General features: G+C 43.1%; 1 protein-coding gene across 1 annotated transcript in view; it reads right to left on the bottom strand.

The window, feature by feature from the left end:
• GPC6 (glypican 6) overlaps positions 1 to 14149 on the bottom strand; it is a 1066799-nt gene extending 1052650 nt beyond the window's left edge. The window contains exon 1 of the mRNA XM_036458148.2: positions 13326 to 14149. Coding sequence (XP_036314041.1) covers positions 13326 to 13485 — 160 coding nt within the window. The 5' untranslated portion in view covers positions 13486 to 14149. The remainder of the gene's footprint in view (positions 1 to 13325) is intronic.
• Between the last annotated feature and the right edge of the window lie 492 nt (positions 14150 to 14641).

Here is a 14641-nt window from a genome sequence, read left to right as displayed (position 1 = left end):
TTTTTATTTATTTATTTTTTTTTTTTTTTTACTTTTCCAGGGAAAAGTTAATGCCTGCAATTCCGTAATACTATATAAAAGCATGGTGGCGTTTTTCAAGTTCATTTCGAAATTGCTATTGACCTGGAGCTATTCTGACCCATTAAGAAAATAATAATGAAAGTTGGTCATCTTTTTCTGCAGACTTCAAAGTGCTTTCTTTGAAGAAAAAATAAAAATTGCCTCAACTTCTTAGCAACCTTTAAGAGGAAATACCTGTGGATCCCTGATTTCAGCTCAGGAGCCACTGACCCTGCTAATCCCAGCTGTCCTGTGGGCACAAAGAAAGCAAGCCCATTTCTCAAGAAATCCAAGAACTCAAATAAGATTAGCAAATAAAGCCTACAGGTCACAGTTGTGCATACCCAGAATCTAAAATGAGTAAAAAATGAAGTGACCAGCTCTAAATGTAGTCTCTCTGCAGAAGAGTCTAAAGATCCGGGGGGGGGGGGGGGGGGGGGGGGGTGACTACATCTGCACTTAGGAGGCTAGTGTATGAAAAACAGCTCAAAGAAGGGGTAGGGGATAGAACTTACCCTAGTCAGAAATCTTCTAAAAAGGACAAAAAATAGTAAGTCCCTGTAACCATAGAAAGCCTGATGTATTAGCAATGAATAACAGGATTTTGACAGAGAGAGAAAAAATGTTTTCCATGATGCTGAAATTCTCTCCTACTTGTACAGATGTGCCCTTGGCAGCTGGCTCAGGTCCCTTTGTTCCAAGCATAGGTGATTATGAATTGAATGGCTCCAATCAATCTTTCTCTTAGTCCCCCTAGTGGCCAATGTAAACATTTGAAAGGAGATCCATGGTTATGGAGAGGCAACACTTTCTCAGTGAAAATGGATTCTGACCCAAGATCAAGGTGGAAAATAACACAAGGTCATTGCCCAAATTTGTCTACTTGACAAACACCTGGATTTAAAACTACAATGATTGTACCTAGAGTGTGGACCCCAGAGACTCAAAAGACGGTGTCTGGACCAACAGCATCAGCATCACTTAGGAACTTAGACTGCAAAGCACAGGCCCTCCTCCAGAACTACTTTGGGAATCACAAACTTTGGGAGCAGGGCCCAGGATTTGTGTTTAAGCCCTCCAATGAATCTGCAGCATGATGAAGTCTATGAAAGCTCAGTTCTAGATCACTGGTTCTCTTCCACAGATGCGGAATGCGGGAATGCGTATATATGAAGACAAGCAGGAAAGTAGAGAGAGAAGACAGAAAGAGACTGTCCAGTCCCAGGTCAATTAGATCAGAATATCTGAACATGGAGCCCTAGGATAGTCTTTTTTTTTTTTTTTAAGTCTCTCATGATTCCAGGATACCAGGATAGCCCTGGCTCTTTCCAACTCAAAAAGGACCAGTTGTTAAAGTTTCAGGAATTTTGTGAACTGGTTGTTAAATTGTTACTAGCTTAAAAAGCAGTCATGGTGGGAAAATTTATACCACAGCAATTGGCAAAGGCTACACTCAGGTCTCCCCAGTGTCTGCCTCCTGAGAGCCAAGGGTTAAACATTTATAGGTTCACCACTGACCAGAGCTGAGAAACACTGGACCAAACCAATGATGCCAAATGCCTAATTAAGTCAGATGGGGTGCATAGTTCCTCTCAATTGTTCCATTAGCCCTCGATTCTTTTTTTTCTTTTTTCTTCTTTTTTATTGATTTTTCACAGAGAGGAAGAGAGAGGGATAGAGAGTTAGAAACATCGATGAGAGAGAATCATTGATCAGCTGCCTCTTGCACACCCCCTACTGGGGATGTGCCCGCAACCAAGGTACATGTCATTGACTGGAATCAAACCCAGGACCTTTCAGTCCGCAGGCCGACGCTCTATCCACTGAGCCAAACCGGTCCCGGCTTAGCCCTCAATTCTTTGGTATTCTTATGAGGATTAACCAAGCACTTCAGTGGCCACACACCTGGGGAAGGTGGACAGCAGTGCCTATGTGAGGATGTAACTATGACTGGTCCAAGTCAAAGGCCATCGTCCCTTTCCTTCCTCTTCCAGGCACAGGCACAGGAAGCAACTCTGGAATAAGAAAGGTGAGTAAATCTTCTGCGGCACTTCTGAAAGGAGCCTGCCTCATCAGTGAAGACATACACAAGAAATCATCTCTTTTTGTGCCTCCAGCCATTACAATGAGGCTTTGACTCTTGGTACTCCAGCAGGCACCTTGTTTCCGTAATGGAGCTGACCTGGTGGAAAAATACAGAGAACCTGGGACCCTGGTAATACTGTTAACTTCCCACTTCCCACTTCCTCACTCCTAGAGCTGCTCTATGTTGGGACTTCTTATGTGAAATAATGGCTTTTTCCCTGAATATGTAAGCCAGTTGCTTCAGCATTTTCTGTGACCTGCTGCCAAAAGTATCTTAAGTGACACCAATTATTTCAGGCAAGCGTTTACCTTTTGTTCCTTAAACTCTCTTACTGAAACTTCTAGATAGCAGAGCTTTTTTCCCTTTCAATATGGCCTCTTCCTTCTCTGATGAGCTCATTCACTCCTTCCTCTCTCCTCTCATGCTCATGCAGGCCCTCAGCATCTCACACTTTAGTGTCTAAAACAGCTCACTGGCTTTCCTCCTCCTCTCCCCCTGGGCCTTTCAAGATGTACCTTCCTTTTCATCCTGTTTGTAGTGTTTAACCAATCCAAACCAAAACTTTCATCATACCACTTCACTGCCAAGAACCTAGGATGATGACCTACTTTAAAAGCTAGGATTTTCAAGGTCCATCAAAAATCCACTCTCTGTTCTCTCAAGTTCTTAATGAACCCCTTTCTGTACTGTACTATCCTCCACATGCACTTTTTTTGCTCACACATGTAACCCACCATGAATGCCTTCTTCCTTGATGCCTTTTTGTCAAATGTTACCCCATGCTTCAAGGTTCCTGTCATGGATAATTTTATGTGTCAATTTGATTGGCCTAAGGCAGTGATTGGCAAACTCATTAGTCAACAGGGCCAAATATCAACAGTACAATGATTGAAATTTCTTTTGAGAGCCAAATTTTTTAAACTTAAACTTCTTCTAATGCCACTTCGTCAAAATAGACTCGCCCAGGCTATGGTATTTTGTGGAAGAGCCACACTCAAGGGGCCGAAGAGCCACATGTGACTCTCGAGCCACAGTTTGCTGACCACGGGCCTAATGAATGCCTTGATAGCTGGTAAAACATTATTTCTGGGTGTCTGTGTGTATGAGGGTGTTTCTGGAAGAGATTACCATTTGATTTTGTAGAATTAGTGACCAATCTGGGCATGTATAACCCAATCCATTGGGGACTCAAATAGAACGAAAAGACAAAAAATGAGGAATTCCCTCTCTCTCTCTTCCAGAGCTTGGATGCCCATCTTTTCCCACCTTGGAGTTGTGGGTATGTGAAACACAAAGAGTGAGAGATAGAGAGAAAGAAGCAAGTGTCCCAGAAATATTCTTTGCATTTATAAGGCCATCTAAGTATCAGAAGTCCTGGTTCTCAGGCCTTGGACTCCAAGACTTATATCAGTGCCCCTTCCCCAGTCTGTTCTCAGGCCTTTGGACTGAATTACAGCACTACTTTCCTGAGTCTCCAGCTTCCAGAAAGCTGATCATGAAACATCTAGGCCTCCATAATCTTGGGAGTCAATTTCTATTATAAATCTCATCTTATATCTACAGCTTGAGACAGATGCAGAAATGTATCCTATTGGTTCTGTTTCTCTGGAGAACGCTGACAAATATAGTACCAATTAAATTTTGCTTTCTGATTTCAACAAGGTCATGGAAACTACTTTATTCTGTGATTCTTATCATTAGAATCAGCAGTGATATCTGGTACTTATGTCGTGGACACAGCATTGTTTAAATCTTGGAGAATGGTGTAACAATGTAATTCATTCTTTTCTTGGTGAAAAATTTAAGGTTGTTTTTACACTGCAACAGGACAAAGAACTGTGACTTAAGTTTCAAAATGGGCACAGCTGATTATATGCATTTTGATAACAGAGGGGCTACTGCCAGGAAGGGGAAGAGGTTAAGGGAACTTCAGCTTAGAGGGAAGACAGAGATTAAGCACTGTTGATCAGCGTTAGGGTGTGGAGAGCAGTACTGGCTTCCAGTCTCTTACATGCCTCAGGTCTGTCTTAGACCTGGCTAGTAGACACTGGCTGCAATTCTGGGGCACACAAAACAGGGAGGCTCTTAATTAAAAATATGCTTCTTGCCCTGGCCTGTGTGGCTCAGCTGGTTAAGTGCTGTCCCCATGCACTGAAAGGTTGCCAGTTCTATTTCTGGTCATGGCACGTACCCAGATTTCAGGCTCAAGCTTTGGTCAGGGTGCATATGAGAGGTACTATATCGATGCTTCTCTCTCCCTCAAATCAATAAAAACATAATTTTTAAATATATATATGCTATGTTGAAACACCAAGATGTGTAAAAACATTAATTTAGCACCACCCACAGGCTAAAGAACTAAGGGCCCATACCTATGGTGAAAAGGTAAACATAGGGCCAATATGCATGGGTCATCTTTGGATCATGTACCTGGTCATTAACCTGGTCCTCCTGCTCTGCTTCTCCTGTTCCTCTCTCAGCCCGTTCTCCATTCACTAACTGTTTTCCCCAGGTTCTGGGATTTCTCTCATGCTTTCAGTCTTCTTACCATATGGGCAATGAGCATACTCTCCAGCGCCCCCTTCCCTTACAGACTTTGCATTGCTCTTTCTCAAGGAAGCATTTCCATAACCCTGTGATGAGATCAAATGCTCCTATTAAATACCTTCATAATGCCAAGTACCCCAGTGCCGTGTACTTTATCTCAGCCATTCCCTGTAAATGGTGCCCTTATTTTCTGCTTCCCTTCTTGGATTAATGTTCCCTGGAGTCCTATATCCAGCACCTGGCACAGTGACTTACACATAGTAGGTAAACAAGAAATATTTATTGGATGAATGCAAAAAAAAAAAAAAAAATGCCTAAAGGAAATCAAGAATAGGTTAGAAAAATAATTAGCCTGGATGATGTGTAAGTGTGAAATCACATTTCTATTTTTCTTTGTTACTAAGTGGTACATTTGTTTAAAAATATTTTTTCATCCAGCTTTATTCAAAACTCTTAAATACTTCTTTCCAGGTTTATTAGAATTTTTAAACCTTTACCTAAGACCTGTGACTCCGAAACCTTTTATTTATAAATATGCCATCCCAGGGAGTCAATTACACTTTCAAATAGTTACACTTTCAAATAGTATCACGTATGTCACTGAAAAAAATGAATTCTACTGGGAAAATCTATGACACCATTTAAAGTCAAAGTATGTGCCAGCTAAAGAATTTAACAGAGAAGAATTTGGTCTGTAAAGGGATATAAGTACCAAGTTTAAATGAATATTAAGTATTCTGTTTATATTGGCAAGACAACTCTAAGTCACCTTACTGACATTGCTATAAGTCTTTTGAAAGATGAGAATTAAGGGGAGGAAAAAAAAATCTTATAATTTTACTTTTGTGAGCTTCAATATAAGTTAAGATTAAACTATTAAAATTATTTTATCAACAAATCTTTTACTACAATGTTTAACCTAAACTCATACTTCTAGACAAATCTAATGACTGAATGGTAGATCGCTTTGGTTTAAAAGGACTTAATCATTTGGAATTTTTTTAAGTGTTCATAAAACTGGCCCATAATTATATAAGACCACTGGTCATGCTCTTATATAAATTATGATGCAATTTTAAAGGACATAATGCTGTATATTTGAAATCACTTTTGATAGTGGCCGACATTTCCATGCACAAGCTGATAACATGTGGTGCAATTTAAAAATGTGAGTTTTTGCAACAAAAAAAAATTAAGATACTTAGGAATAAACTTAGCAAAGGAGGGTATAGACTTGTAGTCGGAAAATTGCAGGTGTTGAAAAAAGAGACAGAGGAAGAGATAAATAAGTGGAAGAATATACCGTGTTCATGGATTGGTAGAATTATCATTAAAATGTCTATACTACCCAAAACAATCTATAGATTCAATGCAATCCCCATTAAAATACTCACGGCATATTTCACAGACCTAGAACAAATACTCTAAAAATTTATATGGACCCAAAAAAGACCATGAATAGCCACAGCAATCTTAATAAAGAAGAACAAAGTTAAAGGGATCACAATACCAGACATCAAGTTATTCTACAAAGCTACTATAATCAAAACAGCCTGGCACTGGCACAAGAACAGACATATAGATCAATGGAACAGAACAGAGACCCCAGAAATTGGCCCAAGCCATTACACTCAATTAATATTTGACAAAGGAGTCAAGAGCATACAATGGAGTCAAGCCAGTTTTGTCAATAAAAATAAATGGTGTTGGAAAAATTGGACAGATACATGCAAAAAAATTTAAACTAGACCACCAACTTACACCATACATAAGAGTAAACTCAAAGTGGATAAAAGACTTAAATGTAACAGATGAAAGCATAAAAATCCTAGAAATCATAAGCAGCAAAATCTTAAGACAGCTCTCATAACAATATGTCTACTGATACATCTCCTAGGGCACAGGAAACTAAGGAGAAAATAAACAACCGGGACTACATAAAAATAAAAAGCTTCTGCACAACAAAAGAAACCATCAACAAAATGAAAAGGGAGCCATTGTATGGGAAAACATATTTGGCAATGATACATCTGATAGAGGGTTAATATCCAAAATATATGTATAAAGAACTCATACAACTTAACAATTTTTTTAAAATGGGCAAAGGACAGAAACAGACACTTCTCCAAAGAGGACAAACAGAGGGCCACAACAGATATGAAATTTTTTTCAAAGTTACTGATAATCGGAGAGACGCTAATTAAAACAATGAGGTATCACCTATCAGAATGGCTACCATCAACAAATGCTGGTGAGGATATGAAGAAAAAAGAAACCTATTACACTGCAGGTGGGAATGCAGACTGGTGCAGCCATTATGAAAAACATTATGGAGTTTCCTCAAAAATTAAACAAGGAACTGTCATTTGACCCAGTGATCTCACTTCTAGGAATATATCCTAAAAAACCAGAAACACCAATCAGAAAGGATATATGCACCCCTATGTTCATAGCAGCACAATTTACAATAGCTAAGATCTGGAAACAGCCCAAGTACCCATCAGTATATGAGTGGATTAAAAAGCTGTGGTACATTTACACATGGAATACTATGCAGCAGAAAATAGAAATGATATATTACCCTTTGAGACAGCATGGAGGGACCTGGAGAATATTATGTTAAGCAAAATTAGCCAGTCAGAAAAAGACAAGTATCACGTTTTCTCACTCATATGTGGAATCTAATGAACAAAATAAACCGATGAAGAAAATAGATCATCTACAGACTTGGAATCATGGAATAAACTGTCCAATTTCAGAGGGAAGGCAGGGGTGGGTGTGAAGGGATCAACCAAAGAACTTATTGCATATATGCATAACCCATGGACACAGACTATAGGGTGTTAAAGGCCAGGGACAGGGGGCCCGGTGAGCTAGACGGGGTCAAGGGGGAAAAAGGGCAACATAAATAATACTTTTAACAATAAAGAAAAAAATGTGAGTGGTTTTGTAAAAGAGTATATCAGTCAACTCAAATGAACTCTTTTTCCCAGTGATGACTTACTATCCTTTAATTAAATCATTTAGCATATCTCTGTTCACAAGGATCATGCTAAAATTAAGTCCAAAATCAAAAGATTAACAAGTGGCACTCCTAACAGTCCAGATTTTAGATTGCTTTGATACCCAGAATTAATGTGATTCTTTTAGAAATCTAGTGACTGGACAAATCAGTAACAAAACAAACAAAACAAAACAAAAAATGAAATTCAGCTAACCCTTTTATACCTCACACTTTGAGATGACTTTAAAGATATCAGCCAACTTGCCGAAGCCGGTTTGGCTTAGTGGTAGAGCATAGGTCTGCGGACTGAAAGGTCCCAGGTTCATTTCCAGTCAAGGGCATGTACCTTGGTTGTGGGCACATCCTCAATAGGGGGGGGGGGTGCAGGAGGCAGCTGGTCGATGTTTCTCTCTCATCGACGTTTCTAGCTCTCTATCTCTCTCCCTTCCTCTCTGTAAAAAATCAAATAAAATATATTTTTAAAAAAAGAATTCAAATTTAAATTTATATTTTAAAAAAAGATATTTAAAGATATCAGCCAACTAAATGAAAGGAGGGAGGGGATTAGAGATTAGTGCAGCAAGGAGATAAATGGAAATTAAATAATGTATCCCCAACTTGGAAATTTAACATGTCTGTAAAAGAGTTACCAAACACTGTTTTTCCATTTTTGTTAAGGTGATATTTTCATGTAAACTGAAAAAATATTGGTGCTGATGGCAAACATTAAGTTGGTTTGCTAGGGGAGCAGAGGGCGGGAGCACAGGTTCCTTGGGAAGCCCACCTATGAAAGAGAAGGACTACCAAACCAAGGCCAGGTAAAGGAAAGAATTACATAGTCTCAAAATTTTTAAAAAAATATATTTTATTGATTTTTTACAGAGAGTAAGGGAGAGGGATAGAAAGCTAGAAACATTGATGAGTGAGAAACATCGACCAGCTGCCTCCTGCACAGCCCCTACTGAGGATGTGCCCACAACCAATGTACAGGCCCTTTACCGAAATCGAACCTGGGACCTTTCAGTCCGCAGACCAACCTGCTTCAACCACGGTATATTCTCAAATTTGAAACAAAAAGTTTTCACTCAACTAGCAGAGTGTAAGAGAATGTTCTATCTTTTTTTTTTTTTTTAATTTTAGACTTTGGGATAGATTTTAGTTTTTTGTTTGTTTGTTTGTTTTAGATAAATTACTATCAAAGAGATGAGGGAAAGTTTAATACTTTCTTTTTTAACTTTTTTTTTTAAATTACAGTTTACATTCAATATTATTTTGTTTCCGTTTCAGGTGTATAGAATAGTTGTTAGACAATCATATGCTTTACAAAGTGGTCTCCCCAGTATTCCCAGTACCCATCTGGCACCATACACAGTTATTACAATATTATTGACTATATTCAAGATGCTGTACTTTAGATCCCCATGAGTATTGTGTACCTGCCAATTTGTATTTCTCAACCCTCTCACCTTTTCCTCCCAGCCCCGCAACCTCCCTCCCCTCTGGCAGCCATCAGTCTATTCTCTGTAGCTGAGTCTGTTTCTGTTTTATACTTTTTTAAATATCCAGCTGTAGTCCAACTCTCAAAATACCAGAGACAGAAAAAGGGGCAAAGTTAATACTGAGAACTAATACTGTTAGTTACATATTATTATTTTTTTTCCTCATTTGAAGAAATTTTCCTTCTCCCTCAATCCACATAATAGCTTCCTATTGCAAGGTTTGTGGGACTAACCCAATATTCCAATGAATCTGGTATACTGGAAACAAAAACAAAACAGAAGTTCTTTAGACTCTACCTTTTATATAGCCACATCTATACAACCAAAATGACAGGGAATATGCACAAATACAGGGACAATTCAGTGGTGGCAGTGTGGCCAATTCCTGAGAACAGAAAATCCAAAGTCAATGTGATTTTGAAAATTGTAGATTTTGCAAATAAATAAAAACATATTCATCATGAACTGTGAAAGAATATATATGGTGATTGATAATACCAAGCTTTATACAATATTAGGTGAGAAAAAAAATGATTTTACAATGCATTCATTCAACAAATACAAAAATGTATTGGCCATGGTTAAGTGTCTGGATTTGAATTCTAGCCTCCCAGCTTTCTCATCCTTGGGCAAATTAATAATTTAAAGTCTCTCTGTTGCTGTTTTTTTCATCCAGAAAATGGGAATAATGATAATAATAATAAGCTATTAGAAGGAGCAGGGAAGGCAACATTTGTTTAATGTTTAAAAGTTGGTAATGTTTTCAAATAGGTTCTGGGCACACAGAAATTTTTATATATGGGATTGCTAAATAAAGTTGCATCTGATAATTAATGAAAAAAAGTGAGCATGTAGGCTAGTAGTACCATTAAGTCAGCTACACAGTATTGCAATAAATAACTCCAAGAATGCTCAAAGCATAAAAGAGTGGCGCAGTAAGCCTCAAACAACATTTCCTGAATCGCCCAGACTTTTAAGCGGATGCTCTTTTCAGCTGTGGAGTTCCTTTAGTAGTTCAGAGCCAGCAAGATGAGTCAGGTTGGAAAATGAGATGATATTACTGGTGCTCAAAGGAAAGACGGGGATGTTTCACACTGACCTTTGATCAGAATAACAGCCCCTACAAAAAACTTGCTGATCCCTTGCTCAATATCTTCCTAGAAGACAGAACAAGAGAAAATAAGCAAGCATGCTGTGAAGGCTTTTGGCTTGATATCTGGAAACATTTTGGTACCATAAGGATGACTAGGTATTAGAATGGATTGCTGAGAGGGGCTTAAGAGTCTGCCCCTTTGGAGGTCTTTCAAACAAGGACAGATAGTCCATCTGACCTGCCTGGGATGCTTTAAAATCAAGGCTGAGTGAAGATTAATGGTACAAACTGCCCCTTGACAGCCTCCTCCCACCCAAGCACTCTCTGAGAGTGTAACTTTATATATTACCCATCATAGTTCCCTCATCTGTTGAGTTTGAAGAACTCCCTTTTATCTTAGAATAGAAAAGGGCAACATTATTTCACAATTGTGAGTTCTGAGTAAATCTTTAATAATGTTGTGATGAAACATAATGTCTTCATTACTTCTCTTTTTTTTTTTAGCCAGGCAAGCTACCTGCAAATGGCTTTCAATTAGAAACAGATCTCATGAATCTAAATTCTGAACAGCGGTTCCTTTAAATGCATGTTCCCAAGCAAACAAATGGCATATGCTCTTTCTCAAGCAAAATATTAAAAGTCCAAACAAGGCATAGGATGGAAAGGAGTTCAAAGAAAGGATAACCACCAGATAATGAAATGTAAATTGTATGAGGAACTGAGGAGGAGAGGAAGAGTGTTCGTTTAATAAACTGACATATTTCCTAAGTGATAAATTCAACAGCAATAGGTAGTACCAGAAAAGTTTGTTTTGGGGGGAAAAAGTATATCCTTAGTATACAATTATCTTATAATTCACTTGTTCCACGGTGACCTGTACCTTGATAATTTCAAGTAAGTAGTACTCTTAGTCCTAGAAAGTACACTCATTTTAGAAATTCAGAGCTATTAGCAAGCACTGTAATTGTCAAGGGATGAGGGGAAAGAGGGGGGTGGGAACTGTAGTTAAAAATATACTGAAGGATTTATTTAACCCCTGCAAATGTTCTCAGGAAAGTAAATAATGACTACACAAAGAAATCATTTTCACTAAACACCTTCACCTTCACCTTGATATTCAGGAGATTTGCATCATGAACTGTTCTTCAGAAAGCCCCATCATCTATTGAAAGCAGTTTAAAAGTACCTCATCGTTTTCCTCTTTGAGAGAGCTTGTCTGAAATCATGTTGGGGAAATATACGTGTTTTTAAAAGAGCCCAGATTAGAGAATAAGTTTCTAAAAGAAGTCACCCCATACTACAAACCTTTTAAAAGTTGAATTCCCTGAGAGATTTTTTTTTTTTTGGGGGGGGGGAGAGACACAAAGCTGATCCTTATCAATTAATTAAAAAGAATGAAATAACAGTGGACAAAAGGGAAAGGAGAGTGGAGAAACTTAAGGAGCTGTAGGGGCCGCCGGCCTCCATTCACTGATTAACAAATTAAGGAGTTCTGGGAAAGGGAGAAGTGACAGGGATAGAAAAGAAGTCTTAGAATTCACCGCAGGTTCCGCCTTCCACTCCACCAGAGGCTGGCGGCGTCTGGCTCAGAATTGGAAAAGGCTCTCTGTCTTATAGAATACTCCCCGTGAGCATGAAGTAGGGGCTATTTTTTTTTAATGCCTACATTCCTCTAAATGTGTTTCTTTCCGCATCAGTAAAAAACTCTCACGTGTAGAGTGTGTAGATCAAAGCCACCATCAAAGAGCGATTCCACTTATAGAGCGAACATGGTATGGGATTATCTGCAACATGCTTTTCATCCATGGACCAAGTCCTTGGACAAAACGCAGACAGGCTGGCGGGAATTCTGTGTTTGGACGTGGCCATCGGGGGTCACCGGGGACTTGGGCAGCTGGTGGGAGCAGCCCGCGTCCCCGCAGCATCTCCGGGCCCCAACTCTGCGGCTCTCCGCTCAGTTCTCCCGCAGCCGCCAGAGCCGCGCTCCCTCCCGGACCCGTTCATTCACACAGAGCCCCGGAGAAGCTCGGGTTCGGTTGGAGGTAAGAGCCGGAGCACAGGCACCCGGGCTGCGGGGCGAGTTCTTGCAGACCCAATGCTGCCCGCACTCCGGCGCCCAGAACGCGGGCGGGGGCTCTCCGGCTCCCGGCGGAATAACGCTCGGAGCCAGGCACTCAGGGGACACAGGATCGGGATGAATTCACCCCCGAGATGAATCCACTGCTGAACCACCCACTGAAGTTGGCTCAGCTTCCAGGAGCCGGCGTCCGAGGCCGCGCTCAGGACCCATCGCTGCTGCGCCCGGTGGCTGGGGTCTCCCTCCTCTCCCCCTTCCCCTTCCCCCAACCTCAAGTGACCAACTGCAGCCCGGGCAGCTCTGAGCCACCGTTCGGGGAAAGTCGCCCCAAATCCGAAACAGGCAGCCCGCGAACTCCCCCAAACCATCTCAGAACTGCGGGAGGAGTCGGGAGGCCGAGTCCCCCATGCGGGGTTCCCCCCCTCCCCCCAAACTCGCCCGCCCCGAGCCCCGGCACCGCGGCGAGCGGAGCGGAGAGCGAGGGGCGCAGGGAGCCCTCCGCGCCTCCCCGCCGCCCCCGCCGGCGGGAGGGCGGGAGGAGCGGGGACGGCGCCGCTCAGACGGTGGCGCTGGGCGAACTGCGGCCGCAGTTTCTCCAAGTTTGCCCGCGCGAGAGGCAGGCGCGGGGCGGGCATCCCGCTCGGCGATCTGCCCTCGCGCCGCGGCCGCCCCCCGATTGCCCCGCGCTCCCCGGCGGGAGCCGACCAGCGAGGGGGCGCCGGGGCGCGGGAGCGCAGGGAGGGAGGAGGAGGGAGGGTGGTAGGAGGGCGCTCCCGCGTGTGCACACAATGAGGAGGCGGCGGAGGCGCACACCTTCCCCCGCGGGAGCTGCCGGGAGAGCATCCGCCGCCCGGAGAGCCCGGCAGAAAGTGAACACCAACAACTCAGCAACAGGGGGAAGGCGGGGAGCGCCGGGCGGCCCGCGGGGTGGATGTGCGGCCGCCCTCTCCCGGGCTTACCTGCGATCTCCTGGTAGGGGATGTCCGCCAGGCTGAATCCCTTGGCGCCGTACGCCTGGCGGACCTCGCCGCAGCTCCGCGCCTTCACATCCGCCCCGGCCGGGAGGGACAGCAGCAGCCCGGAGAGGGGAAGAATCACAGCCCCGATCCAAGAAGGCATGGTGCACCATGCAAAGCCAGCTCGGGAAAACCCCACGGCCCGTGCGCTCTTCACCTTGCCCCTCGAGCCGAAAGCCCGCCAGAGCTCAGCGGCGCGCTCCTCTCCACCGCTGCCCGGCGTCACTCCCTTCCGCCGGCCGAGGGGGGACGAGCCGCGCAGAACCTCTGGACCGCGCTCAGCAAACTTTTCTAAGCCAGATGGAGAGGGCGAGCCAAACGGGGCTGGCTTGGGGAAAGCAGCCGCCTTGGCTCCTCTCTAGCCCCCCAGATCGAAAGGGGTGCGATCGAAACGAGGGAGAGGAGGCAATGTTTCAGGATCCACCACCATGAGGGTGTGCAGAGCCGCGATCCGAGTTCCGAGCCGCAGGATCCTGGAGCGCGGCCGGCGAGCTCCACTCGCCCAAGTGAGCGGCGGAGGTGGGGACGCGCCGGCTCCCCGGGGAGGAGGGAGGCGGACGGGCGGGCGCGGGTGTGTGTGTGGGAGCGCGGGGCTCTGGGGGACGGGGCTGCGTGGAGGTATGTGTTGGGGATGCACGGGCTCCGGAGGAAACCTCGGGTTCGCACAGGCGGAGGGAGCCTGTGAGAGAGTCCCCCCTGAAATAGGAAGAGAGGAATCCTGGAGGCTGGAGGGAAGGAGAAAGGAGGGGAGAGGGAGAAACGTGCTACTTAGTGCACAGCCGAAATTCACAGACGGAGTCGGATGGAAAACCTGGACTGGATCTGTTTCTACTCGGTAGGAGAAAAAAAAAGGGGGGAGGGGGCGGGGGCAAGGAATGTTCCTGTTTTCTCATTCCCATCGCATCCTTCCTACTGATCCTAATGCTACCTCCAATGGCATAAGGAATAAATTTAGATAAAGCCGTATTTTTTAAGTCCTTCACTCATACGTTTTAAACTATATTTTTGTGGACCTAAGGGTCAGTGTCATTTCAATTGTTGCTCTTAATAGCTTCATGACCTACTGAAACACAAAGCCAGCCTGGAGATAAACACATAGGGAAACCCCTCAGGAGCAGAGCACACTCGTTCTATTTCGTTGTTTAATTTTTGTTTGTCTTGTTTGTTTTTATTTTCTAAGGGCAGTCTGTGCACACATTAGAGGCCAGTGGTTTGAATTTTTTTTAATTTTTGTTTCTGGACCCAAAACTTTCCCCCAT

Source organism: Pipistrellus kuhlii, unplaced genomic scaffold (assembly GCF_014108245.1).
Source record: "Pipistrellus kuhlii isolate mPipKuh1 unplaced genomic scaffold, mPipKuh1.p scaffold_m20_p_3, whole genome shotgun sequence".
Classification (NCBI taxonomy): Eukaryota; Metazoa; Chordata; class Mammalia; order Chiroptera; family Vespertilionidae; genus Pipistrellus; species Pipistrellus kuhlii.
This window is presented reverse-complemented; position numbering and strand designations above follow the sequence as displayed.